Source organism: Staurois parvus, unplaced genomic scaffold (genome assembly GCF_062004578.1).
Source record: "Staurois parvus isolate SC_StPar_1 unplaced genomic scaffold, SC_StPar_1.0 ptg001113l, whole genome shotgun sequence".
In the NCBI taxonomy this organism is placed as follows: Eukaryota; Metazoa; Chordata; class Amphibia; order Anura; family Ranidae; genus Staurois; species Staurois parvus.
Window position 1 is genome coordinate 235,705 of NW_028318909.1, and position 26,955 is coordinate 262,659.

Sequence of the window (26,955 nt, forward strand, 5' to 3'; positions counted from 1 at the left end):
TCAGGCAGTTCGTCACAAACTTACATGCAGGTTTAGAGTTCTGGGGATGGAACGTAGTTCTGATCTTTGTTTAAACTCAATGGAAATCTTGATTTTTTTTTTAACCCTTTGAGACCTCTGTCCATCAGTGATTCATTTCACATCCCCTGCATGCTTTCATCTGCGCTGCAGGCATTTTCTAAGGACACCAGAGTATCGCTATCCAAGAAGTAGGCAAAAGAAAACAAATGTCAACCGTTTCCAGTGCTGCAACAATTATTTTCATAATAATTACATCATTTATATTGTAGGTTATGAAATTAGAGCTAAAAAAATATAATTTGCATGTGGTCTTCTCTCTGAATAGTATACATAAAAGATTTCAAGGCTCTCTTCATATAGGCGGTAGTTCCTCTCTTCTTACAAGAAGCTTCTCCAGGCCACAGAGCAGGATTTCAGAACTGTAGGGTAGACACAGAGGTCTAACTGCTGCTCCATGGGTACTGAAGGAACCAAGGACGATCCAAGGACGATCATAAATACAGTCCGCCTGGAGAAAACAGGAATAAAAGAACAATCATCACTACATCCGTCTGGACCAATACTGTATACAATGTAAAGTGTTCTAGAAGTAATAAAATAATACATAGAGAAATGGAACTAAAGGACAACTCTACCATTCACACAATTGCCCTTTAATCTGTTCTCCAGCTGCATAAATATTTTCCTTCCTCGTCAGACCAGCGGTTTGGTCCTGTCGAAATCTGTAGAACCTTTCCAGTGAACATGCCCCTATTGGGTCTTTCATTTATTCCTATTTGTAAGCAGGGCTTTTTTTTCTGGGAATAGGTGCAGGAACTCCCCCGTTCTACATCACCTCTTGTCTCCGCCCCCTATGCACTTATGAGCACCATCCCTTGGCTTCACCCCTACAATTGAAATTCACAACAATATACCACCCCAGCAACATTAGACACCCTGCAGCAGCAACAGATCTCCCAGAAGCCAGCATCAATAGACCCTCCAGCAGCCAGCAAGAGAAGACCTCTCCCTCAGCAATAGATCCCTCTCAGCAACAACTGAACCCCAGCAACATAAGACTCCCCCAGCAACAATATATCCCCCACCAGCAACAATAGTTTCCTTCAAAAATAGATTCCCTTCGTGACAATAGATACCCAAGCATCAATAGATCCTCCAGCAGCCAGCAACAGAAGACCTCTCCCTCAGCAATAGATCCCTCTCAGCAACAACTGACCCCCAGCAACATAAGACTCCCCCAGCAACAATAGATCCCCCATCAGCAACAATAGTTACCTTCAAAAATAGATTCCCCCAGTGACAATAGATCCCCCAGCAGCCAGCAACAGAAGACCTCTCCCTCAGCAGTAGATCCCTCTCAGCAACAAATGACCCCCAGCAACATAAGACTTCCCCACAGCAAGAATAGGCCCCCCACCAGGAACAATAGTTCCCCGCAAAAGTAGATTCCCTCAGTGACAATAGATACCCCAGCAGCCAGCATCAATAGATCCTCCAGCAGCCAGCAACAGAAGACCTCTCCCTCAGCAATAGATCCCTCCCAGCAACAACTGACCCCCAACAACATAAGACTCCCCCAGCAACAATAGATCCACCACCACCACAATAGTTATCTTCAAAAATAGATTCCCTCAGTGACAATAGATCCCCCAGAAGCCAGCAACAGAAGACCTCTCCCTCAGCAATAGATCCCTCCCAGCAACAACTGACCCCCAGCAACATAAGACCCCCCAGCAACAATAGATCCCCCACCAGCAACAAAAGTTACCTTCGAAAATAGATTCCCTCAGTGACAATAGATCCCCCAGCAGCCAGCAACAGAAGACCTCTCCCTCAGCAGTAGATCCCTCTCAGCAAAAACTGCTCCCCAGCAACATAAGACTCCCCCAGCAACACTATATCCCCCATCAGCAACAATAGTTCCCTGTAAAAATAGATCCCCTCCAGTGACAATAGATCCCCCAGCAGCCAGCATCAATAGACCCTCCAGCAGCAAGCAACAGAAGACCTCTCCCTCAGCAACAGATCCCTCTCAGCAACAACTATCCCCCAGCAACATAAGACTCCCCCACAGCAACAACAGATCCCCCACCAGCAACAATAGTTCCCTGCAAAAAATAGATCCCCTCCAGTGACAATAGATTCCCTGTAGCCAGCAACAATAGATACTCCATCACACCCCAGCACCCCTTGCCATTACATACATTCAGTGCTGGAGGTGCCAGAACTGTGTTCCCCGAAATTCCTACTGAAAACAAGCCCTGCGTGTAAGCCAAACTCAAGGGAGCCTTCAGGGTCCAACAAAGTACAGCTCATCCATAGGCCAAATGGGACCACAATGTGCATGTGCACTAACAAGTGAACATTTTTTGATGGAGGCCTGTGTGGTGCCCGTAAGGGTTACAATACAAAGAATGCTGGATGGAGGAGTAAGGTACGTTTGTGAGCTGGTAGCTTGCATTTAGAGGGGTTGGGAAGGGGAAATAATTTAATGACAGTTGTACCAAAGGGGCTGTGGTCCTTTAAAGTGAACCAGTCCAATCACCTAAGGTGGCCTGAGGTTTAAAGATCAATTACAAGAAATAGTCAGCGTGCTACCCACATACCATAAAACTTAGTTCTGAATGCAGAAGTGTTCACATTAAAAAGATAGAAAGGCACAAAGTATCCGATGACATTTAGGGGCCACAGGGGACCCCTTATTCTGAGGGTGATAGCAAGGCAACAGACAGGAGCTAGGTATCGGTTACATTGCGATCACCTTATGGGGTGACAGCATCCCTTAAAGGATAAGTGCACCTTTTAGACAAAAATAATAGATGCACATTTTTGGCAGGTAAAAAAATGTGCATTTTTTATTTTTGTCTACAGGAGACTGGAAAGCATTGCACCAGTGATCAGTAGATCTCTGATGCCATGCAGATCTCCTGCAGACCTGTCAGAATATCTGCTTGGCCGTACAGGATGTACAGTGTGTATGGGATGTACGAGCAAGCAGATATTCTGACAGGAGGCTTCACTGAACTACCAATGAACTGCGCTGCGTTTGCGAGCTGAATTTGGGGTGTTGTTAACTTTTCACTGACGCCTACTGCAGATCGCAGGGGCACTGCAATTGGAATGGGGTGTGGGAAACCATATGGGAACTCAGGTTTCCCCGCACAGCAATCTAGTGTGAACAGACCCCCTAAAGTGGTAATTCATTGAAAATTACAAACCCCCAGCCACTAAGGCTGTCGGGACTTGCAGTTCCTTCATTCACGGAAGTTCATATGACGTGGCCGTGTGGGCGGAGCCCCGCACGTCCGCGCTGTTTTCAAATTTGACAGATAGTACGGGGAGACTTCTCCCCGTACTGTCTATCAAGGGAGGGGGGGCGGCAGGCACAGCTGCAGCTATGGGAACATGTTACATGTTCCACCCTAAAAACAAATGGAACACGTAACATGGTTCCAAAGGTGGACTTATCCTTTAAGGCGATAGCCTTGAGGCATGTTTCAGGAGCCACAAGGGACCCTCTTCTTGACAATGATGGGCCCCTTTCTCAAGGTGATATCAAGTCCACAGACATCTAGCTCCTATCTCTCAGCTTGCTATCAACTTGAGGAAGAGGTCCTCCATGGCCATGAAACATTGATGGATGCTATGTGCCTTGTCCTTGACTGCAGTGCATTTTATAGTTACATGGGCAGTGTGCTGGCTATTCCATGTAATTGAGCTATAATACATTGTCATTGTACAGTTGTAAGAAAAAGTATGTGAACCCCTTGGGATTACGTGGAGTTTTGCATGAATTGGGCATAAAATGTGCTCTGAACGTCATCTAAGTCACAACAATAGAAGAACACAGTCTGCTGAACATAATACTACACAAACATTAGATGTTGCCATGGTTTAATTGCACAGAACATGTAAACATTCACAGTGCAGGGAGGAAAAAGTATGTGAACCTTTGGACTTAATAACTGGTTGACCCTCCTTTGGCAGCAATAACCTCAACCAAACGTTTCCTGTAGTTGCAGATCAGACCTGCACAACGATCTGGAGTCATTTTGGACCACTCCTCTTCACAAAACTGTTTCAGTGTAGCAATATTCTTGGGATGTCTGGTGTGAATCGCTCTCTTAAGGTCATGCCACAGCATTTCAATCGGGTTGAGGTCAGGACTCTGACTGGGCCACTCCAGAAGGCGTATTCTGTGCTGTTGCAGCCATTGTTTTGTTGAATTACTTGTATGCTTTGGGTCATTGTCCTGTTGCATCACCCATCCTCCAAAACTCCACGTAATCCCAAGGGGTTCACATACTTTTTCTTGCAACTGTAAGTCAAGCATCCCAGCATAGGACATTGGGTATGTTGCTGGATGGCTTGGACAGTTTTCTAGGTTCAAGGAGCCAACACCTCCAGCCATCCAATGATCCTCTCACTCACGGCTGTGATAAAAAGCTGAGCACAAGAGGGTAAACCCAGCAAGACCCAGACAGAGCACCTATTGACTGACATGTAGGTATTTAGGTATTTCTGTAGATATGGCTCTGTAGAACGGGGCATGCCCAGTAAATAAATAACTTTAGAACCACTTTAGGGGGCCTGTTCACACTAGATTGCTGTGTGGGGAAACCTAAGTTCCCATATGGTTTCCCACACCGCATTCCAATTGCAGTGCCCTTGCGATCTGCAGTAGGCGTCAGTGAAAAGTTAACAACACAACAACAAATTCGGGTCGCAAACGCAGTGCATTTACCTGCACTGAATTGCATGGTACAAAAGTACCATGCGATCCGGTTGCAGTACATTTAAAAAAAGTAGTAAGGTGCGATCTACATGCTCTAATTGGACAGGCTGCAGGAAATTGAGCATGGATTGACCTAGATGTTGGGAAAGTCAAGTCTCTACTGACATAGTCAAACTGGTTTCAGAGAGGGGCACAAGGAAAAGGTTTTCTATGTATTAAAGGTAATGACAGGCATCCATGCTTTGGTGTGACTAGTTTTAACAGTTTAAAATGGCTAAACAATTACTTGAATCACAAACTCTGATTGGTTATTACCTGTCACTTCAATACTTGTTCCCGTAATATATCTACTGTCATTCGAAGCCAGGAACGCACAGACATCTGCGATATCTAGAAAAGCAGTGGACAACTTTAACACTGTATTATAAGCAGTGACAGGAACAGCTGAATTCAGAGAAATGGGGGCATTTTCATCACAACCCCATTATTCCTCATGGGAGTCAACTCCACATGCAGTGAACAAACCCCTGAGCACATGATGTAAACTGACACGTGACATGCCTGTAAACATGAACCCGTCAGTCCTAAAGCCCAATTGTACCATCTTTAAAATGGACCTGAACATACATTTAGAATTGCTAATCATGCTTAAGCTGCATGCTGAAAATGTACCATACCTCCTAAAAAATAGCAGGGCACTTCCTGGTATATGAGTGTGCCTAGGCACTCCTGTGCCTACAGCCTCATAGCTGTATGTCTGCACTGCAAGATCTCAGGCACTTCTGCCTCTGACAGCTAGTCTCAGGAGATCTGGTGAAGTCACTCCTGTGCTGCTCACTGTTCTCCTTGCTGGAGGCTCAATATGGAGAAACAAAGCCCTGCTCCAACCAGGATGTTCGTCTCCATACTGAAGTATGGGGAAGGGGGGGGGGAATTTATTAACACTGAAGAGTTCAAAAACTGGTGTAGCTTTGTAGAAACCAATCAGCTTCCAGGTTTTATTGCCAAAGTTTAAATGTTAAGTGAGAAAGCTAAAATTATTATTAGACAGTATTTATATAGCGCCAAAAAGTTTGCTCAGCGCTGTACATTATAGTGGGAGACAATACATGAGACAGTACAGTAACAATACAATACACGAGGGGTTCGAGGGCCCTGATCCTTGGAGCTTACAATCTAGGAGGGAGGGGATAGTGGTACAGGAGGAATTGGCTGTGGGGGATGGAGTGGTAGGAGGAGTGGAGGAGATCGGCTGTTAGGTGAGGGCGGGGTAGGCTTCCCTGAAGAGATGGGTTTTCAGGGAGCGCCTAAAGGTGAGGAGGGTAGGTGACAGTCTGATGGATTGGGGTAGTGAGTTCCAAAGGATGGGGGAAGACCTGGAGAAGTCCTGGAGTCGGGCATGGGAGGAGGAGACCAGGGAGTTAGAAGCTGATTGACTATCACACACCAGATTCTGAGTGCACCAGTTTTAGTAAATCTTCCCGTGTGAAACAAGACAAAATAAGTCAATAATGGGGAAAAGTTCAGCTGCAGAGTGACCACAGGTAATAGCAAAAAGAGTAGTAGTTGCAGAATGCAGACTGCCAAAGTAGGTAATAAACACCCAAGCAATGTAGCTCATATGTAAAATCACATATTTTTATTGATCCCATGTTGGGAAAAAAAGAATACTATCCGTGGATGGTGACACATACAATCACTGAACACATATTTTGAAGGGACATTTGATTTTTTAAAATTTTTGGTATTTTTGATTCATCTTTGGGACTTTATTATACTCACAGATTGGGAGGAAAGGTTCATTATTATCACTGAGCATATTATTTATATAATGCTTCAGTACTGGTGCTCCAGAATAGTGGGGTAAGAATACGCACTCACCAGATGCGTAATGATAATACGCATTAAATCAATCAGTGGAGGTCCCCTTTAGGAATCGGATATGAGCCAGGCCAAGGATAATCCTCCCTCTGGACAGTGGTGGTGCATTAGAAACTCCCGGGTGGTAAAGGATCCAGTCAGCCAGAGGTCCCCTTTAAGGGATGGGTGGGTGTAGAAGCCTGTGAGACAGGAACTCCCTCCTCTGGATACTGCGGTGGATCGGGTGGGCTCTATAAATCAATTGCTCCACATAGGGAGAGATAAAAAGTGCCAACATGCCAACATTAGCATCCCCTATGAAGACGTGCGTGCGCACAAAATGCGTATGGAGGAGCCAATACGCCGTGACGTCACGCAGCCATGTGGAGGTCCGGCGGCCATCTTGCTTATGGACGATCAGTCCATTTTTAAACACTGTGTCACTTTATATTGGTTCTATATGGAATTTGCAAATTCTGGAATAAATTCTTTTTATATTACCTACTACACTATGGGCACTTTTTATGTCTCCCTATGTGGAGCAATTGATTTATAGAGCCCACCTGATCCACCGCAGTATCCAGAGGAGGGGGTTCTTGTTTCACAGGCTTCTACACCCACCCATCCCTTAAAGGGGACGTCTGGCTGACTGGATCCTTTACCACCCAGTTTCTGATGCACCACCACTGTCCAGAGGGAAGATTACCCTTGGCCTGGCTCATATCCGATTTCTAAAGGGGACCTCCACTGATTGATTTAATGCGTATTATCATTACGCATCTGGTGAGTGCGTATTCTTACCCCACTATTCTGGAGCACCAGTACTGAAGCATTGCTGCTATTCACCATATACTTGCACAGATTGTCACTTATGGACTAATACAGTTTAGCCGGCATTCATTTAATATATTTATTATTTACTTTTTATTTTATGTGGACTATTTCTAATACATATATATATAATTTTAAGTGCTGCACTTTCTTATTTGACTATTATTGAGGTTGTATTATTGGTTACCTTTTAGTGTTACAGCTGCTACTTACAGAGCTCTCACTTTCTCTTTACTTTACTACTAATGTTTTAGCACTGCACTTTTTGCACTTTATTAAAAATGAGCTGAAACTGAAAAATGAAAGCAAACGAGGAAAAATGGATATAAAAAGAAACTTAGGATGAAGGTTTGTCATTTACCTTCTGGCTGACCAAGTCTTCCCAATGGAATCAGATCAGCGAACTGCGGGCAAAGATCCAAAACAAAGTCAGAAACCAGAGAAAAATACAAACAGATACAGATAAATTTCCCATCATCTCACTTTGTCCAGGACTTTCTGTGGGACTTTGTCAGTCATCGGTGTGGCAATAAATCCAGGTAATACGGTGTTACATCGGATATCAAACCTGGTGAGGTGACAACAGAAAAGAAGATAAGACAGGAAATACGAACAGTGCAATAATCCACAGCAACCAATCAAACATTAAGAATTCAGAATTGTAGGATCAGAAAGAAAAATTGCCATGCATAGTCAAGCCCAAATTTACTTTAACCACTTCAGCTCCAGACAATTTACTTCCCTTCCTGACCAGATCATTTTTATGATACGATGCTGTGGTATTTTAACTGGCAATTGTGCGGTCATGCAACGCTGCACCCAAATTAATTGAAATATGTGTTTTTTTACCCCCTACAAATAGAACTTTCTTTTGGTTTTATTTGATCACCTCTGTGGTTTTTACAATTGTGTTAGTCCTCATGCACACGGGATGTTTTAATAACGCTGGTAACATTAGCTGTGTAAAGTCACGTTAAAAACTTGAGTTTTTTAGCTTTTTTTTTTTTTTTTAGTGTTTTTGCATTAGCATTTAGCTGCGTTTTCTCGCATTTTTTAAAAAGTTTTTTGGTAAAAAAAAAAGTCCAAAACACCGGTTTGAAGCATTTTACCTCATTTTGCCACGTTTTTCAGTCTCAGAGCGCTTTTACAGATAAAAAACTCCTCTAGAAACTCACTAGTTCTGGGGTTTTTTCCAGCCAAAAATCATTGATTCCAGTCTATGTGTGTATGGACACATAGGATAACATGCCGGGGATGGACACATAGGATAACACGCCGGGGATGGACACATAGGATAACACGCCGGGGATGGACACATAGGATAACATGCCGGGGATGGACACATAGGATAACATGCCGGGGATGGACACATAGGAGAACATGCCGAGGATGGACACATAGGAGAACATGCCGGGGATGGACACATAGGATGACATGCCGGGGATGGACACATAGGATGACATGCCGGGGATGGACACATAGGATAACATGCCGGGGATGGACACATAGGATAACACGCCGGGGATGGACACATAGGATAACACGCCGGGGATGGACACATAGGATGATATGCCGGGGATGGACACATAGGATGACATGCCGGGGATGGACACATAGGATAATATGCCGGGGATGGACACACAGGATAACATGCCGAGGATGGACACATAGGAGAACATGCCGGGGATGGACACATAGGATGACATGCCGGGGATGGACACATAGGATGACAAGCCGGGGATGGACACATAGGATGACAAGCCGGGGATGGACACATAGGAGAACATGCCGGGGATGGACACATAGGATGACATGCCGGGGATGGACACATAGGATAACATGCCGGGGATGGACACATAGGATAACACGCCGGGGATGGACACATAGGATAACATGCCGGGGATGGACACATAGGATAACATGCCGGGGATGGACACATAGGAGAACATGCCGAGGATGGACACATAGGAGAACATGCCGGGGATGGACACATAGGATGACATGCCGGGGATGGACACATAGGATGACATGCCGGGGATGGACACATAGGATAACATGCCGGGGATGGACACATAGGATAACACGCCGGGGATGGACACATAGGATAACACGCCGGGGATGGACACATAGGATGATATGCCGGGGATGGACACATAGGATGACATGCCGGGGATGGACACATAGGATAATATGCCGGGGATGGACACACAGGATAACATGCCGAGGATGGACACATAGGAGAACATGCCGGGGATGGACACATAGGATGACATGCCGGGGATGGACACATAGGATGACAAGCCGGGGATGGACACATAGGATGACAAGCCGGGGATGGACACATAGGAGAACATGCCGGGGATGGACACATAGGATGACATGCCGGGGATGGACACATAGGATGACAAGCCGGGGATGGACACATAGGATGACAAGCCGGGGATGGACACATAGGATAACACGCCGGGGATGGACACATAGGATAACATGCCGGGGATGGACACATAGGATAACATGCCGGGGATGGACACATAGGATGACATGCCGGGGATGGACACATAGGATAACATGCTGGGGGGTTTACTGGCTGTAGAAAAAAACGCCAAAAGCCAAAAAACAGCCGCTGTAACAACATCCCTTGTGCATGAGGACTTATAAACGAAAAAAGACCGACCATTTTGAAAAAAAAAAAAACAATATTTTTAATTTTCTACTATAAAACGTATCCACTAAAAAAAATTTTTTTAATCAAATTTCTTCATAAATTTAGGCAAAAATGTATTCTGCCACATATTTTTGGTAACAAAAAATCCCAATAAGCGTATACTGATTTGTGCAAAACTTATAGTGTCTACAAACTATGGTATATATACAGAATTTTTTTTTAAACTAGTAATGGCGGCGATCAGTGACTTATAGCGGGACTGTGATACTGCAGTGGACATTTTTACACTAACTGACACTTTGTGGGAACCAGCGACACTAATACAGCGATCAGTGCTAAAAATATATATTAGTGTTTACTGCACTGACACTGGTTGGGAAGGGGTTAAAATCTAGGGTGATCAAAGGGTTAAATGTGTGCCTAGCTATGTGCTCGTGTAACACTAGATGGCGCTGGCACAAGAGGAAGTGATGGATCATGTTCCCAGCTCTGCAGGGACACAAGATCAATCCCTAGGCGATCGGAAATTGTCCTACCCCCCTCCCTCCCTGAAGTCTTGTGGGACACATGACAGGTCCCAGAAGAGGACGGGGCCATTCAGAAAGCGCTAGTCGCGCATGCGCAGTGGGCACCCGGCTGTGAAGCCGCAAGCTGTCACAGCCGGGTGCCCACACTGAAGATGCCGGCGCCTAGAATTCAGGACGGCCGCTGAAACGGGCTGCAGCGGGGGCAACGCGGGACCGAGGGACAGGTGAGTGGTTGTTTTTTAAAAGTCAGCAACTACAGTTTTTGTAGCTGCTGACTTTTATTTTTTTACAGAGTGAGAGGAACTCCGCTTTAAAGTTCTTGTAGGCCTTTGAGATGGGAAGGAACATTGCATTGTACACATTGCTTAACAGATAAAAAGAGTTTTCTCACTTAGCCAGTTCTTTGGCGGCAGTCCTGGTGAAACCTTCTACTCCGGCCTTGGATGCAGCATAGTTGGCCTGACCAAGATTGCCGACCTGTGAGAGACCAAAATAATTGTTTGATATGTTATGATAACGAATGACTTTCCCACCATGATGATATGCGGCCATTGCTAGATGTAGACAAGAAGTGGCTGCAAAGAGACTGCATGAGAAAGATGATAAACAACAAAGGAAGGAAAAATCCAAAAACATTCAAAAAATGACATTTGTTTATGATACACATGTCCACTGATAATGGACTAGTCATGAGATAGGCTGGGGCGGGTCCAAGACAACCTGGGCTCAGAAGAAGTGGGTAAATGATGCTGGCCATCAGACTGAGGACATCTTGTGGCAGAGGAAAAGTAATGCGGAGGAAATCTCTGGATTGAAGCTGAACATTGCAGCAAAAGCTGGTTTTGCTATTTTATCTTTGAATCAGATATTCATTTTTATTCTGCTGTTTTTGGCTGGGGTTCCGCTTTACATCGGTGATGAGGCCGCGATAGGCCATACCGCTGGTTTTTAAATGGACTCTTTAATATTATTCATTAGAGTTTACATCTGCTTAATCAAGGAATGGCCTCACCAGAGTTATAACAACCAAATTTGTTTTCTCTAGGGATGCACCGATATCCTTTTTTACATTTTTTTATGGGGTAAGAGTACCGATACGTTCAGCCAAGTACTTGCTGACACCGATTACTGATCCTTTGTGGTGTGATTTGCATCAGAACAAAATGTATGGATGCAAATAGCACCTCAAAGAATAGCATGCGATTTCAACAGGAATGTGATTCCTGTCCAAATCGCATGTGGTTTCCCCACTGCTCCTGTGTGAACGCAGGCTTGTCACAGCCTGAGTTCACATTTCCCTCAGCGGAGAGTGGGCATGCGGGGATGTATACTATGGTGGCAGATGCTCCATATTCTCAGTGGTAGGAGAGGAGAGAAAGTGGCAGGGATTTGAAATCTCCAATGCTTTCTCTCCTCTCCTTGCAGGGATGACTGTTCAGGCTAGAGGGCTTTTGATCGGTCAGCACTGTCACATGGATGGTGCTGACCAATCAGAAGCCGTCTAGCCCAGCAATGGGCAAACTACGGCCCGGCGGACCTTTTAATCCGGCCCGCGGAGCGTGATACTGTCAGGATGGTTGTCAGGATGTGTGTAGGCGGGGCAGCGTGACGAACATGAGGGGAGCTAGGCTCCTCTCACAGTCCGCCCTGAAGACCGGAACGGCGCGGGAACACGGCGAGAGGAACGCGCAGAGCAAAGGTAAGTAAATTGACACAGAGGGGACTTGGGGACTTAATATGGGGGATGAATTAATATGGGGAATGAATTACTATAGGGGGGATGAAATACTATGGGGGATGAATTACTATATGGGGGCATGAATTACTATATGGGGGCATGGATTACTATAGGGGGGATGAATTACTATATGGGGGATGAATTACTATGGGGGATGAATTACTATGCTTACTATGGGGGAATATTACTATACTTACTATGGATGACACATACTGTCAGGGCTCCCGGGTATGACAAGAGGTGTGTGACTGACGCAGGGAAACGCAGACTTCAGATATGTTATAAACGATGTAATTTATTAACACTAACAATACAAACATAAACGCAGTGCAATACTAAAACATAACACAGTGCAAACAAACCAAACCAACCACCCTAAGATAACAGTACATACAATGCAAGCGTCGTCAGGCAGGCCGGGTCAATATCAATCGGGCAGGTAGGTACAGGGGGAGCAAGCGGAGAATGGTCAGGGTCACAAGCCAGGTTCAGCAGGTAGCGGGCAGCGTGGTAGAGGGTCAGGCAGAGGAGAATGGTCAGACAAGCCAGGGATCAGGAGCAGGAGAATGGTCAGACAAGCCAGGGATCAGAGCAGGAGAATGGTCAGACAAGCCAGGGATCAGAGCAGGGTCAGCAGAGAATCAGACAGGAACAGGAAACAGGGCCCAGGAGAAACACAACACCAAGGCAGAGTCTGCAGGTCTGAATGTCCCTTAAATACACCAGTATAATTAGTTCCAGGTGTTTGACTGGCTGCAAGGTTGAGTCTCTGATTGCTGGGAGCACCCGCTGGCCAGCCCTGGTACTGCAGCTCATAAGGCAGGCGAGTCCCACTATTGCTGGCCAGTCCATTCCTGACAGTACCCCCCCCCCTCAAGGAGCGGCCTCAGGACGCTCCAAACAGTCCTAGCTGGGCAAAATGTTCCACCGCCCGGGTCTGGTAACTGGCGGGATATCAAAGACTGGCACACCGGGCAGGACTCCGGGCAGCGGCACACCGGGCAGAGGCACATCGGGCAGGACTCCGGGCAGAGGCACATCGGGCTGGACTCCGGGCAGAGGCACATCGGGCTGGACTCCGGGCAGAGGCACATCAGATTACCAGGCGAAGCAGCAGGCAGCGGGCCACCGGGCGGAGCAACAGGCACCGGGCCCCCCGGCGGGGCGACAGGCACCGGGCCCCCCGGCGGGGCGACAGGCACCGGGCCCCCCGGCGGGGCGACAGGCACCGGGCCCCCAGGCGGGGCGACAGGCATCGGGCCCCCAGGCGGGGCGACGGGCCTCGGGCCCCCAGGCGGAGCGGCGGGCGCCGGACCCCCAGGCGGAGCGACTGGTCTCGGGCCCCCAGGCGGAGCGGCGGGCACCGAGTCACCAGGCACGACAGTGGGCACCGAGTCACCAGGCACGACAGTGGGCTCCGAGCCAACTGGCGGAACAGCGGGCACCGAGTCGTCTGGCAAGACTGCGGGCACCGAGTCGTCTGGCAAGACTGCGGGCACCGAGTCGTCTGGCAAGACTGCGGGCACCGAGTCGTCTGGCAAGACTGCGGGCACCGAGTCGTCTGGCAAGACTGCGGGCACCGAGTCGTCTGGCAAGACTGCGGGCACCGAGTCGTCTGGCAAGACTGCGGGCACCGAGTCGTCTGGCAAGACTGCGGGCACCGAGTCGTCTGGCAAGACTGCGGGCACCGAGTCGTCTGGCAAGACTGCGGGCACCGGGTTATCAGGTACCAGATTGTCTGGCTCGACAGCGGGCATCGGGTCACCAGGTATGACAGCGGGCACTGGGTCACCAGGCATCAGGTCATTTGGCTTGCCAGCGGGCACCGCGTCATCTGGCAAGGCAGTGGGCACCGAGTCACCAGGCACGACAGCGGGCTCTGAGTCAACTGGCATGACAGCGGGCACTGGGTCATCAGGTACCGGATTGTCTGGCTCGACAGCGGGCATCGGGTCACCAGGCCTAATAGGATCGTCAGGCTGGATCAGTTCATCATGCTGGGTAGAGGCATCCGGCTGAGTACAGGCATCAGGCTGAGTAGAGGCTTCAGGCTGAGTAGAGGCTTCAGGCTGAGTAGAGGCTTCAGGCTGAACCACGGAAGGCAGGTTCACCGGTTTGGATACTGGCAGGATGGTATTGGTTGGAAAGAATTTTTGCTTTTTTCTGGTTTTAACTACTGGAGCACTGCAAGTAAACGCAGGTCTGCAAACGAATGGAGCAGCTGGAGACAGAGAAGAGCTGGAGGATGGAACAGGAGAGGGAGCAGTTGCTACAGAGGGCTTTTTTACAGGGTTAAAGGCAGGATAGGTGCAGCGAGTGGGAGCAGGGGACTGACATGCGGTAGATAGCCAAGTATACTGGGCTGTAACTGGAGGAGCTGTTGGGAATACAGGAGTAGAGTTTTGAGGAAATAGATTAGAAGCAGGACTGGGTTTTTGTAAGCTGACTGAGGCTGGGTGCAACAAGTCTGTCCATGTCTGCAGTATGGGTTGAACAAAGCTGAGCTTACACAAAGCCTGTCTGACCAAAGACTGCACTGCGTTTATACAATCTCTTAGTGTCTGTGGTGAACATGTGGAATAACGCTCCAGAAAGTAACCCACATCATCCTCTAATAACCACACCAGGGACTCTACCTGGTCTGCACTAAATGGTGGCAAAAATTCATCCCTGCATTCGGGGGTACCAGATGAAACCAACTCAGCACAAACCTCAATCAATGGCTGCACCTCAGAGAACTCTGTGCCCTGATCTACTAGAACATGAGCGAGCCGTATACATTCTAGCAGTTCATCCCGGGGATACTCCTTCAGAGTTTGATAAGCATACTCCCTGTCATCAAACACTAGCAGATATAAATACACAACCTCATCAAGATCCATCCTTCCCATCAACAAGCCAAGATGGCTTCCCTGTGCAGCCACTTCTGGTCAGGATTGGCCTTGGTGTAATGTCAGGGCTCCCAGGTATGACAAGAGGTGTGTGACTGACGCAGGGAAACTCAGACTTCAAATATGTTATAAACAATGTAATTTATTAACACTAACAATACAAACATAAACGCAGTGCAATACTAAAACATAATACAGTGCAAACAAACCAAACCAAACCACTCACAGATAACAGTACATACAATGCAAGCGTCGTCAGGCAGGCCGGGTCAATATCAATCGGGCAGGTAGGTACAGGGGGAGCAAGCGGAGAATGGTCGGGGTCACAGGCCAGGTTCAGCAGGTAGCGGGCAGCGTGGTACAGAGGGTCAGGCAGAGGAGAATGGTCAGACAAGCCAGGGATCAGGAGCAGGAGAACGGTCAGACAAAGCCAGGGATCAGAGCAGGAGAATGGTCAGACAAGCCAGGGATCAGAGCAGGGTCAGCAGAGAATCAGACAGGAACAGGAAACAGGGCCCAGGAGAAACACAACACCAAGGCAGAGTCTGCAGGTCTGAATGTCCCTTAAATACACCAGTATAATTAGTTCCAGGTGTTTGACTGGCTGCAAGGTTGAGTCTCTGATTGCTGGGAGCACCCGCTGGCCAGCCCTGGTACTGCAGCTCATAAGGCAGGCAAGTCCCACTATTGCTGGCCAGTGCATTCCTGACACATACACATCATTCATCTATTCTTGGTCCGGCCCCGGGTCCAATATATGAACCCATTGCGGCCCTCAAGTCAAAAAGTTTGCCCACCCCTAGTCTAGCCCATACTGTCATCCCTGCAAGGAGAGGAGAAAAAGCTGCTTCACAGGTCTGGGGATTTGAAATCCCTAATGCTTTCTCTGCTCTCCTTGCAGGGATGACAGTTCGGGCTAGAAGGCTTTTGATCGGTCAGCACTGTCACATGGATGGTGCTGACCAATCAGATGCTGTCTAGCCCGTACTGTCATCCCTGCAAGAAGAGGTAAGAAAGGTGCTTCACAGGTCTGGGGATTTGAAATCCCTGCCGCTTTCTCTCCTCTCCTTGCAGGGATGACAGTACGGGCTAGACAGCATCTGATTGGTCAGCATCATCCATGTGACAGTGCTGACCAATCAAAAGCCCTTTAGCCCGAACTGTCATCCCTGCAAGGAAAGGAGAGAAAGCGGCAAGATTTCAAATCCCTACCACTTTCTCTCCTTTCCTACTGCTGAGAATATGGAGCATCTGCTACCATAGTATACATCTCCATACGCCCACTCTCTGCTCAGCATGGGGAAACCACATGCGATTTGGACAGGAATCACATTCCTGTTAAAATCGCATGCTAATCTTTTCGGTGCAATGTGTACTGATGCAAATTGCATCGTAAAGTATCTGTTTTTGCTATCGGGAGTATTTTCATGAGTACTTGTGAAAATACTTGGTATTGGTGCATCGCTAGTTTTTCTCCTATAACTTTCCATCAGTGGAAAATAACATGATACTTCGAGGGCTCACCTTTCCCACAATACTGCCAATGTTGACGATGGAACCTCCATTTTGCCCTGTGGCTATGATAGCTCGGGCCACGGCTTGTGTAATCAGAAATGTACCCTACAGGAAACAGAGAATTAACTCTTTACATTACTATTAACAAACTTTCTACTGCAAAAAACATGAAATGATCGTGGTGCCCTACTGAGTTCCCTACAAACTGTTGATGTTAGGTTACCCTAAAGCGTTTGTAAACCCAAAACCTAAATTTTATACATTGCAGCTTGCCAGTCCTTAGATGTGATGGCTGCATTCATTTTCTCTTTAAAGTGGTTGTAAATCCTTATATATATCCAGTGAAGTGACTGGCCTCAGGTGATGCCCAGAGATTACACAAATCCTTCTATGTAAGTTGTACAAGTTTATCTGCAGTCTTCTTTTCCAGAATTTATAAAGCTTGGAGAAAAGGGACCCCCCCCCCCCCAACACACACAACCACTTTAAGGCTCTGTACAAACAGGTCCCTCCCCCATCAGTGATACTCAGAGATCGCTGGGTGCCGGCGGGGAAATCACCGGCTGAGACCCGGTTATTGACAGCCGAGGCCGCGGATGGCGGCGCAGGTAGGGCGTGCGCACGCCCCTACCCAGAACTGCAAAATCACGTATATATACGTGATTCTGCACACCCGTGCTGCCCTGTAGCAGTATTTCTGCTATAGGGTGGCGCGGAAGAGGTTAATAAACTTAAATTTGTAAAAATAAAAAAAATAGAATATAAAAAATAATAGAAAAGAATAGAATGAATATAACTGACTTCTGAAATGCAAGTAGAATAAATTTGATTCTCAGTAGAATAGATTAGAAGAGAATAGAAAAGAATAGAAAATGAAGGAATAGAATAGAAAAAAAACAATAGAACAAAATAGAAGGAATATAACCATCTTATACAATTCCAAAAGAATACATTCTAATTCAATACTTTTAAATTCAATCGAATGGAGTTCAATTCGACCAGATTCGGAAAAGTCAAATCGAATTTGAAAATGAATAAATGAAACCAGTCGAGTTTGGGGATGGCCCCTTCCTGTTCCAACATGACTGCACACCAGTGCACAAAGCAAGGTCCATAAAGACATGGAGGAGCCAGTTTGGGGTGGAGGAACTGGACTGACCTGCACAGAGTCCTGACTTCAACCCCATAGAACACCTTTGGGATGAATTAGAGCGGAGACTGTGAGCCAGGCCTTCTCCCCCGACATCAGTGCCTGACCTCACAAATGTGCTTCTGGAAGAATGGTCCAACCTTCCCATAGACACCCTCCTAAACCTTGTGGGCGGCCTTCCCAGAAGAGTTGAAGCTGTTATAGCTGCAAAGGGCGGGGCCAACTCAATATTGAACCCTACGGACTAAGACTGGGGGGCCATTAAAGTTCATGTGCGTGTAAAGGCCGGCTGACCAATACTTTTGGCAATATAGTGAATATATGAATGGTCAATCGGCGCATGAGGGGTTACTGTCTCCCAGTGGTTTACTTGTCACCTCCACAGACCAAATGCCAGGATATATGACCAAAGTAACTCTCACAGAAAGAAGATACAAGATGACCCCATAGTGCAAAACATATAGACTACTTTATGTTACAAAAAGCAAAGTGTGCACTTACAAAAAAAAAGCATCAGAGCATATCTCATTTAGTGTTGTTCCTATGGGCAAACTCTGCAATCGCGGAAGTCTGTCCACGTGGAGTGCATGATGATGTCGCTCTCGTAGGCCCCACCCTATGCATTTCGTCACAGATGACATCATCAGGGGGCCTGCCCCCCTGACGACACCATCTGTGACGAAACGTGTAGGGTGGGGCCTATGAGAGTGACATCATCACAAAAGCCTGGGAACTTGCTTTGGCTTTCGTAAAATTTTATTACAGCGTTCAGCCTCTGTAGACACCCTCTGCCTGACTGGTCCCAAAGGGATGTCCTTCCAAGACAACAGAACTCCCAGGGTTTGTGCTCAGTGTATAAACATACACGCTAGGCTGATACCACTGTGCATGTTTATGTCACTATCCCTCAAAAAAAAAAATCATATGGCAGACAAATTATGAATGTCACCTTACAGTATATCTAAAGCATGGGGAGCCAGGTAAACTAAGTCGGATGTTTATTTCAGGTACTTGTATAATGCTGTCAATTTACGCAGTGCTTTACATATATATTGTACATTCACATCAGTCCCTAACCCTCAAGGGGCGTACAATCTAAGGTCCCTAACTTACATTCATATACTAGGGCCAATTTAGACAGGAGCCAATTAAACTTCCAGCATGTCTTTGGAGTGTGGGAGGAAACCCACGCAGGCACAGGGAGAACATGCAAACTCCAGGCAGGTGGTGCCGCGGTTGGGATTCAAACCAGCGACCTGAGTACTGCCAGACGGAAGTGCTAACCATTCAGCCACTGTGCTGCCCATGTTGAGAAATGCGTTTTGTCACATATAACATCTTACCTTAGTGCGCTTGTCAAATAAATGATTTTGTTGCAGTGGAATTAATATACATTTGGCACATAGTATAATGCCTGTCTTGTGACATCATCCTCTTGGCGCACTACTGCACACCACTATTGGGCCAGATATACAAATTCATTTTCTGCGCTGTCATTTGTTTGGCACTGATTGTGAGGGTTTTTGTGCAAAAACAAATCACACTTGATATCTTTTTTTACAATTGTCACACCAGTCAAATCTTTCATTTCAAACCTTTCAATTGAGCTATTATTTGGTGCATCTACAAAAGCAGGATTCTGTACACCAAAAATACTCGTAGTTTGCCAGTGCCTGCAAGAAGGACTGTCTGCGTTGCTTCAAAGCCACCAAAGCTGCATTGGAAAATTAGACACGCCTCGGAAACCACTAAGCAACTTATTCACTCCCTTGTTATATCTCGCCTTGACTATTGTAACTCCCTCCTCATTGGCCAACCTCATCGCAGGCTATCCCCTCTTCAGTCTATCATGAATGCTGCTGCCAGACTCATCCACCTTACTAACCGTTCTGTATCTGCCACCCCTCTCTGCCATCCTTCTCTGCCAATCCCTCCACTGGCCTCCACTCAGTGTCCTCCACCCCTCTCTGCCAATCCCTCCACTGGCCTCCATTCCGTGTCCTCCACCCCTCTCTGCCAATCCCTCCACTGGCCTCCATTCAGTGTCCTCCATCCCTCTCTGCCAATCCCTCCACTGGCCTCCATTCAGTGTCCTCCACCCCTCTCTGCCAATCCCTCTACTGGCCTCCATTCAGTGTCCTCCACCCCTCTCTGCCAATCCCTCCACTGGCCTCCACTCAGTGTCCTCCACCCCTCTCTGCCAATCCCTCCACTAACCTCCATTCAGTGTCCTCCACCCCTCTCTGCCAATCCCTCCACTAGCCTCCACTCAGTGTCCTCCATCCCTCTCTGCCAATCCCTCCACTGGCCTCCACTCAGTGTCCTCCACCCCTCTCTGCCAATCCCTCCACTGGCCTTCACTCAGTGTCCTCCACCCCTCTCTGCCAATCCATCCACTGACTTCCCATTGCCCAACGGATACAATTCAAAACATTAATAATAACATATAAAGCCATTTATAACTCCGCCCCCAATTACATCACCAATCTGGTCTCCAAATATCACCCAAACCGTCCTCTCCGCTCCTCCCACGACCTCCTGCTCTCTAGCTCCCTTGTTTCCTCCTTCCATGCTTGTCTCCAGGACTTCTCCAGAGCCTCCCCCATCCTTTGGAACTCTCTACCCCAATCTATCCGACTATTGCCTACTCTGCCCATTTTTAAGCAATCTCTGGAAACCTCTCTCTTCAGGGAAGCCTATCCTGCCTTCAGCTAATAACAGAATCTTCTATTCCTCTTATCAGTTCGTCCTCCACAGTTATTATCTTTTATACCACTAGCCCCTCCCTCCTAGATTGTAAGCTCCCAGGATCAGGGCCCTCCTAACCCTCTTGTATTGAACTGTATTGTTGATGTATTGTCTCCCTTTATATTGTAAAGCGCTGAGCAAACTGTTGGCGCCATAAATCCTGTATAATAATAATAATACTTGAACATGATTTGGGCTCTCTGCACACAATTCTCATTGTCTGACACTTTGATCAATGAGGCCGCCAGCAGTGTAATGGAGCCTGTCAGATTACCTTGAGGTTGACGCTCAGCACGGAATCGAAGGCTTCCTCTGACAAGCGAAGCAGAAACTCGTCCCGGGTGATTCCGGCGCTGCTGACAGCAACACGAGGAGGGGCAGAGAAGCGAGACTGAGGAGACAAGACGGAGAGGTTATCTGGAGAATTGCCCGGCTCATCGCAATCACACGACGCGGCTCGCCGTCTACCTGTATCTGTTCCATTAGCGCACTGACGCTGCCGGCTTGGGAGACGTCGGCCGTGAATGCCGCATGCTCTTGTTCAGGGAGGTTGGATGATAATGTCTGTAGCGTGTCATTGGCAGAGTTGATGTTCACGTCAACCACAGCAACTGAAGCCCCCTCCCGGGAAAGTCTCTGACACACCGCTCGTCCAATGCCGCTGCCGCCACCTGTGATACAGGAGAGAACGGTGTCATGGTTGTGCGCATTAGGCACATGAACGCTGTAGGCGACATCCATTTTATTTGGGTCTCATCCATTTTATTTTAGAGGCATAGCCCAGGGATCTTACCCCCTCCCTCCCGCCCGCTATCTCTGTTTCAGTAATGTTTATTGAAGTTTTACATACAATACAAAAACAAAAATAGAAAAACAGTAGAAAAGCCTTCAGCCAACCAGACTATATCCGGTCTCCCAGGACCCTTCATTCACTATATCCGGTCTCCCAGGACCCTTCATTCACTATATCCGGTCTCCCAGGACCCTTCATTTACTATAGCCGGTCTCCCCAGACCCTGCATTCACTATATCCGGTCTCCCAAGACCCTGCATTCACTATATCCGGTCTCCCAGGACCCTTCATTCACTATATCCGGTCTCCCCGGACCCTTCATTCACTATATCCGGTCTCCCCGGACCCTGAATTCACTTTATCTGGTCTCCCCAGACCCTGCATTCACTATATCCAATCTCCCCATACCCTGCATTCACTATATCCGGTCTACCAGGACCCTTCATTCACTATATCTGGTCTCCCAGGACCTTTCATTCACTATATCTGGTCTCCCAGGACCCTTCATTCACTATATCTGCTCTCCCAGGACCCTTCATTCACTATATCTGCTCTCCCTGGACCCCGCATTCACTATATCTGCTCTCCCTAGACCCTGCATTCACTATAGCCGTTATCCTCGGACCCTGCATTCACTATATCTGGTCTCCCCAGACCCTGCATTCAATATTTCTGATCTCCCTGGACCCTGCATTCACCATATCCACTCTCCCTGGACCCTGCATTCACTATATCTGGTCTCCCCGAACCCCACATTCACTATATCCACTCTCCCCGGACCCTGCATTCACTATATCCGGTCTCCCCGGACCCTGCATTCACTATATCCGGTCTCCCCGGACCCCGCATTCACTATATCCACTCTCCCCAGACCCTGCATTCACTATATCTGGTCTCCCCGGACCCCGCATTCCCTATATCCGGTCTCCCCGGACCCTGCATTCACTATATCCACTCTCCCCGGACCCTGCATTCACTATATCCGGTCTCCCCGGACCCTGCATTCACTATATCTGGTCTCCCCGGACCCTGCATTCACTATATCTGGTCTCCCCGGACCCTGCATTCACTATATCTGGTCTCCCCGGACCCCGCATTCCCTATATCCGGTCTCCCCGGACCCCGCATTCCCTATATCCGGTCTCCCCGGACCCCACATTCACTATATCCACTCTCCCCGGACCCTGCATTCACTATATCTGGTCTCCCCGGACCCTGCATTCACTATATCCGGTCTCCACGGACCCCACATTCACTAGATCCACTCTCCCCGGACCCTGCATTCACTATATCCGCTCTCCCCGGACCCTGCATTCACTATATCTTGTCTCCCCGGACCCTGCATTCACTATATCCAATCTCCCCGTGCCCTGCATTCACTATATCCAGTCTCCCCGGACCCTTCATTCACTATATCCGGTCTCCCACAGTACACAGAACATGGAAATGCAATTATTTTAGTAAATATAAACTGCGAAATACCTTTTCTCATCCGCAGTTAGAGCAGTCTTGTGGCTTCTATCAGTATCCACCCCAGCACTAGCTAAAGCTTGGAGGAGGAGTTTTCTTTCTGCTGTAGGAGGATACAAATCCCCTGACTTCTGTCTGAACAGTGCTGACTGGCCCTGTGCTGATCACGTGCACTCTCCCAAGAAAAAAAAAAAACCTCTCTAGCAATACACACTAAACTGAGCATGTGCACGCCTACGGTTCAGTCTGGAGATTAGTGCCGGTTGCTTGAAAAAGGGGAGGAACAGAGAAGAAAGTATCAAACAGCCTTTTTACACAAGGCAGAGGATTAACCCCTTAGGTTCCACAGTGAGTACAACAAGCATGCTTTACTGCATATACAGACTGATTGTACTGTTGTGGGTTTAGTAACACTATAAGTATATATTTGAATGGGGAATATCATACCGAACAAATCGAGATCATACATGGCTAAGCTATAGTATACAGAAGGTTAGATAGTAGTCAAATAGCTCCTGGGTAGAAGGCCCATCCAAAATACTCTGTGCTTGGTATCCCTGGACACAAAATATAATGCGAACAATAATCTACCAGTTTCCAGAATGTGACAGGTACCCACTCCCACTTCCGCCGCTATCGCCTAGGAAATCGGAAACGGAAGTTGTCCTCTCCCCCCTCCCCGTAGTCTTCTGGGACATGTGACAGGTCCTAGAAGACTACAGGGCCATTCACAAAGCGCAGCACTTCTCATGCATGTGCAGTGGGCACCCGGCTGTGAATTCGCAAGAAAATTTCTTCTGAGCCTTCTTCCAGATTAGCTTCCCAGAAAAATGAAGAGATTCATATGGATATTCTCATTGGTCAGCGTGGCCACGTGACTGCGTTGACCAATGAGAATCTGTTCTGAGGCTTTTTCTCCTGGATGGCTTTTAATGCGAAGGAAGAGATTCTCAATGGTCAGTTTGTCCATCTGACCGGGCTGACCAATGAGAATCTCTTCTGACCCTTCTTCCTATGGAATGGCTTTCAGAAGAAAGGAAAGATTCTGATTGATTAGCGCAGCCACATGACCGCACTGACCAACGAAAATTTCTTCTGAGCCTTCTTCCAGACTAGCTTCCCAGAAAAAGGAAGAGATTCATATGAATATTCTCATTGGTCAGCGTGGACACATGACCACGCGCCATTGTGAGCATGATGATGCTAGTACAGTGTACGGATCCTCTTCTGTAAAAGCAAACCTACCCTTGAGCCCAGGTTCATGGAATTCACAGCGTTTTCTGTGTGAATTCCGCACCACATCAGAATTGCCTCCCGTTCATGCGAACCACTGCGGGTGTGTATGTTAACAACATCCTGAAATCGGTCCACAAAATGCGGTGCGATGTGCAGAATTGGATCGCATTGGTGTGAATACCCATGTGATCCAATTCTAGTGCGGACCCAAAAAAGGGTCCTGCACCTCTTTGGTGCGGGTGCGGTGCGATTTAGAGCCATACATAATATATGTCTCCAATGGCACCGCACACAAATCGCATGTGATTTGCATAGGAATGCGGTGCGGATCCTGTGCAAATCACATCCGATGTACCGCACTGCACGAGTGTGATTCCAGGCCCAAAGTAGATGTAAACCCTAACACCTAAGACTTACTAAAGCACTGTGTATCCTAAACAGTTGACTTTTTTTTACCAAAACTACATTCTTTTCACTTTTTTTCATTCTTTGCTCCATCTCGGTGCTGCCAATCCTCTCTAGCCTCTTTGCAGCCACTTCCTGCTGCATGTACTACTGCTATGGTTGGATCGATTTCCACTGGTGGTTTATTAAAGGTTTCTTAACCCCTCGCCTACAGGGCACTTATACCCCCTTCCTGTCCTGGCCAATTTCCAGCTCTCAGTGCTGTTGCACTTTGAATGACAATTGGGCGGTCATGCAACATTGTACCCATATGAAATTTTTTTCATTTTTTTGTGACAGATAGAGCTTTTTTTTGGTGTTATTTAATCACCACTGGGATTTTTATTTTTTCTTAAACCAAAAACCGCTGAAAAAAAAAGTTTTTTCTTAGTTTTTGTTGTAAAATTTTGTAAATAAGTGATTTTTTTTCCTTCACTGATGTGCGCTAATGAGGCTGCAGTGATGGGCACTGATAGGTGGCACTGATGGGCACTGATGAGGAGGCACTGGTAGGTGGCACTGAAAGGCAGCACTGATATATGGCACTGATAGGCGGCACTGTTAGGTGGCACTGATAGGAGAAACTGATAGGCGGCACTGACTGGCACTGTCTGGCACTGATAGGCGGCACTGATAGGTGGCACTGATTGGCATTGATAGGTGGCACTGACTGGCACTGATGGGTGACACTGAAAGGCAGCTCAGATAGGCACTGATATGTGGCATTGATGTGCATTGGTAGGCACTGATATGTGGCATTGATGTGGCACTGGCACGTGACACTGTTCAGCACTGGCAGCTGCCACTGATGGACACTGACAGGTGGCACTTCTGGGGCCACACTGATCATCAGTGCTCTGATGATCAGTGTGCATGTCCCCTCTTTGGAATGCCGACTACAGGCTCTCCTCTCCTCTGTCAGAGTGACATCTCGTGAGGAGAGAAATGTCGATAACCGGCATTTCCCTCTTTACATGCGATCAGCTGTGATTGGACACAGCTGATCACATGACCGAGCCGACATCTTCGGCTCTTTCCGTAGATCGGTGATAAGCTCCCTGAGCTGCGCATGTGCGGTTAGAATGGGAGGACGTCATGTGACGTCCTCCCAGAACGAGAGAACCACCTTGCGTCCGTCGTTGGACTATATGGCGGGCGGGAGGTGGTTAAAGGTGCGCGATGTGCATTGTCATGGCCACTTATAATCTTCACCAAGGCAGCAGGTGAGGGGGTGACAAGGCAAAAGAGCAATCTGGAGACATGGAAAGAGTGTTGTCACCCTGTAACAGGAAGTGCTTGAACAAGGACTTTCATGGCAGGATCACCAGGGTTATGACAAATAAAAAATATGAAGCATGCCTATCCCTCAACAACATCAAAGGGGTGCTTAGCTAGAAGCCAAGTTTATGGGAAACCTGTAAGAAAACAAAAACAAGTGTAGGCAATCTCCTTCTGAAAATGCTAGTTGCCTGGCTTTTCATGCTGATCCAAAGGCTTTAAAGCTTTCTGGGTCATTGGCCAAGAACGAGCAGGCAGATCAGTTATGACTTCACTAGATGCATGCTTGTTTGAGATTTGCAGCTGAGAAAGTAGAGCCAGGCAAAGCGCATTTTCAGAAAGAGGCCAGCAAAGACCTCCGCAGTTTTATAAGTAAAGATTTCTTTTAAAAAGGAGTTATAAAGTCTGCCCAAAACATGGAAAAGAAAGCAGGAGACCTGTTTTGGAGCCTCATCCCTGAACAGGCAGGATCCTAAATGCCACTACCACTTGGTACAGCGTTCATTCCTCTGCAGCTGCAACCTTTGACAGGGCTGGACACTGGACTCATCCCTCCCGGGGGCGCTGCAGCTGAACAGCCCTGTGTGCAAGGGCTTCTGACCAGGGGCGGACTGACCATTCGAGCACTCGGGCACTGCCTGAGGGCCCGGGGTCAGTAGGGGGCCCCATGAGATGCCCCTGGTACCTTTTTATAGGCTTTTTTCAGTGTGGGCAAGGACACAGGGGCCCCATGATTCCCTATTGCCCCGGGGGCCCCATGAGTTGTCAGTCTGCCCCTGCTTCTGAAAGAGGCATCAGATAGAAAGGCAGGAAGGGTTAAGAGTGCAGGAGAGAGGCAGGATCAGATACAGATAGATTGTACACAGTATAATTAGTAACAATGTATCACAGAGTAGCAATGAGAATGTCATTCAATGACCTGTCACCAGAGCCAATGTGGACTTCAGCCTGCTGGAGGCAGCCATGATACCCTGCCAATGACCTCCACCATAGAGGAGAGAGGATAGACCGTCTGACACCATAGAGGAGAGAGGATAGACCGTCTCACACCAT

General features: G+C 47.6%; 1 protein-coding gene across 1 annotated transcript; it reads right to left on the bottom strand.

Moving 5' to 3' along the window:
- Positions 1–237: 237 nt before the first annotated feature.
- On the bottom strand, positions 238–26,953 carry HSD17B8 (hydroxysteroid 17-beta dehydrogenase 8). The gene is made up of 9 exons (XM_089658954.1): positions 26,822–26,953; positions 21,150–21,352; positions 20,956–21,072; positions 16,793–16,888; positions 11,031–11,116; positions 7,931–8,015; positions 7,809–7,851; positions 5,072–5,146; positions 238–529 (listed from the first exon to the last, which is right to left on the bottom strand). The coding sequence occupies exons 1-9, from the start codon at positions 26,922–26,924 to the stop codon at positions 513–515; spliced, it is 825 nt and encodes a 274-aa protein (XP_089515080.1). The 5' UTR covers positions 26,925–26,953; the 3' UTR covers positions 238–512.
- Positions 26,954–26,955: the final 2 nt, after the last annotated feature.

Bases quoted from the DNA above. Each gene is read 5' to 3' on its own strand.
- HSD17B8 (XM_089658954.1), bottom strand. From the start codon at position 26,924: ATGGTGTCAGACGGTCTATCCTCTCTCCTCTATGGTGGAGGTCATTGG. The intron at 21,073-21,149 runs GTAGACGGCGAG...TTGTCTCCTCAG, and splicing joins CGCTAATGGAACAGATACAG to TCTCGCTTCTCTGCCCCTCC. The intron at 7,852-7,930 runs GTGAGATGATGG...CTTTGCCCGCAG, and splicing joins CACAGAAAGTCCTGGACAAA to TTCGCTGATCTGATTCCATT.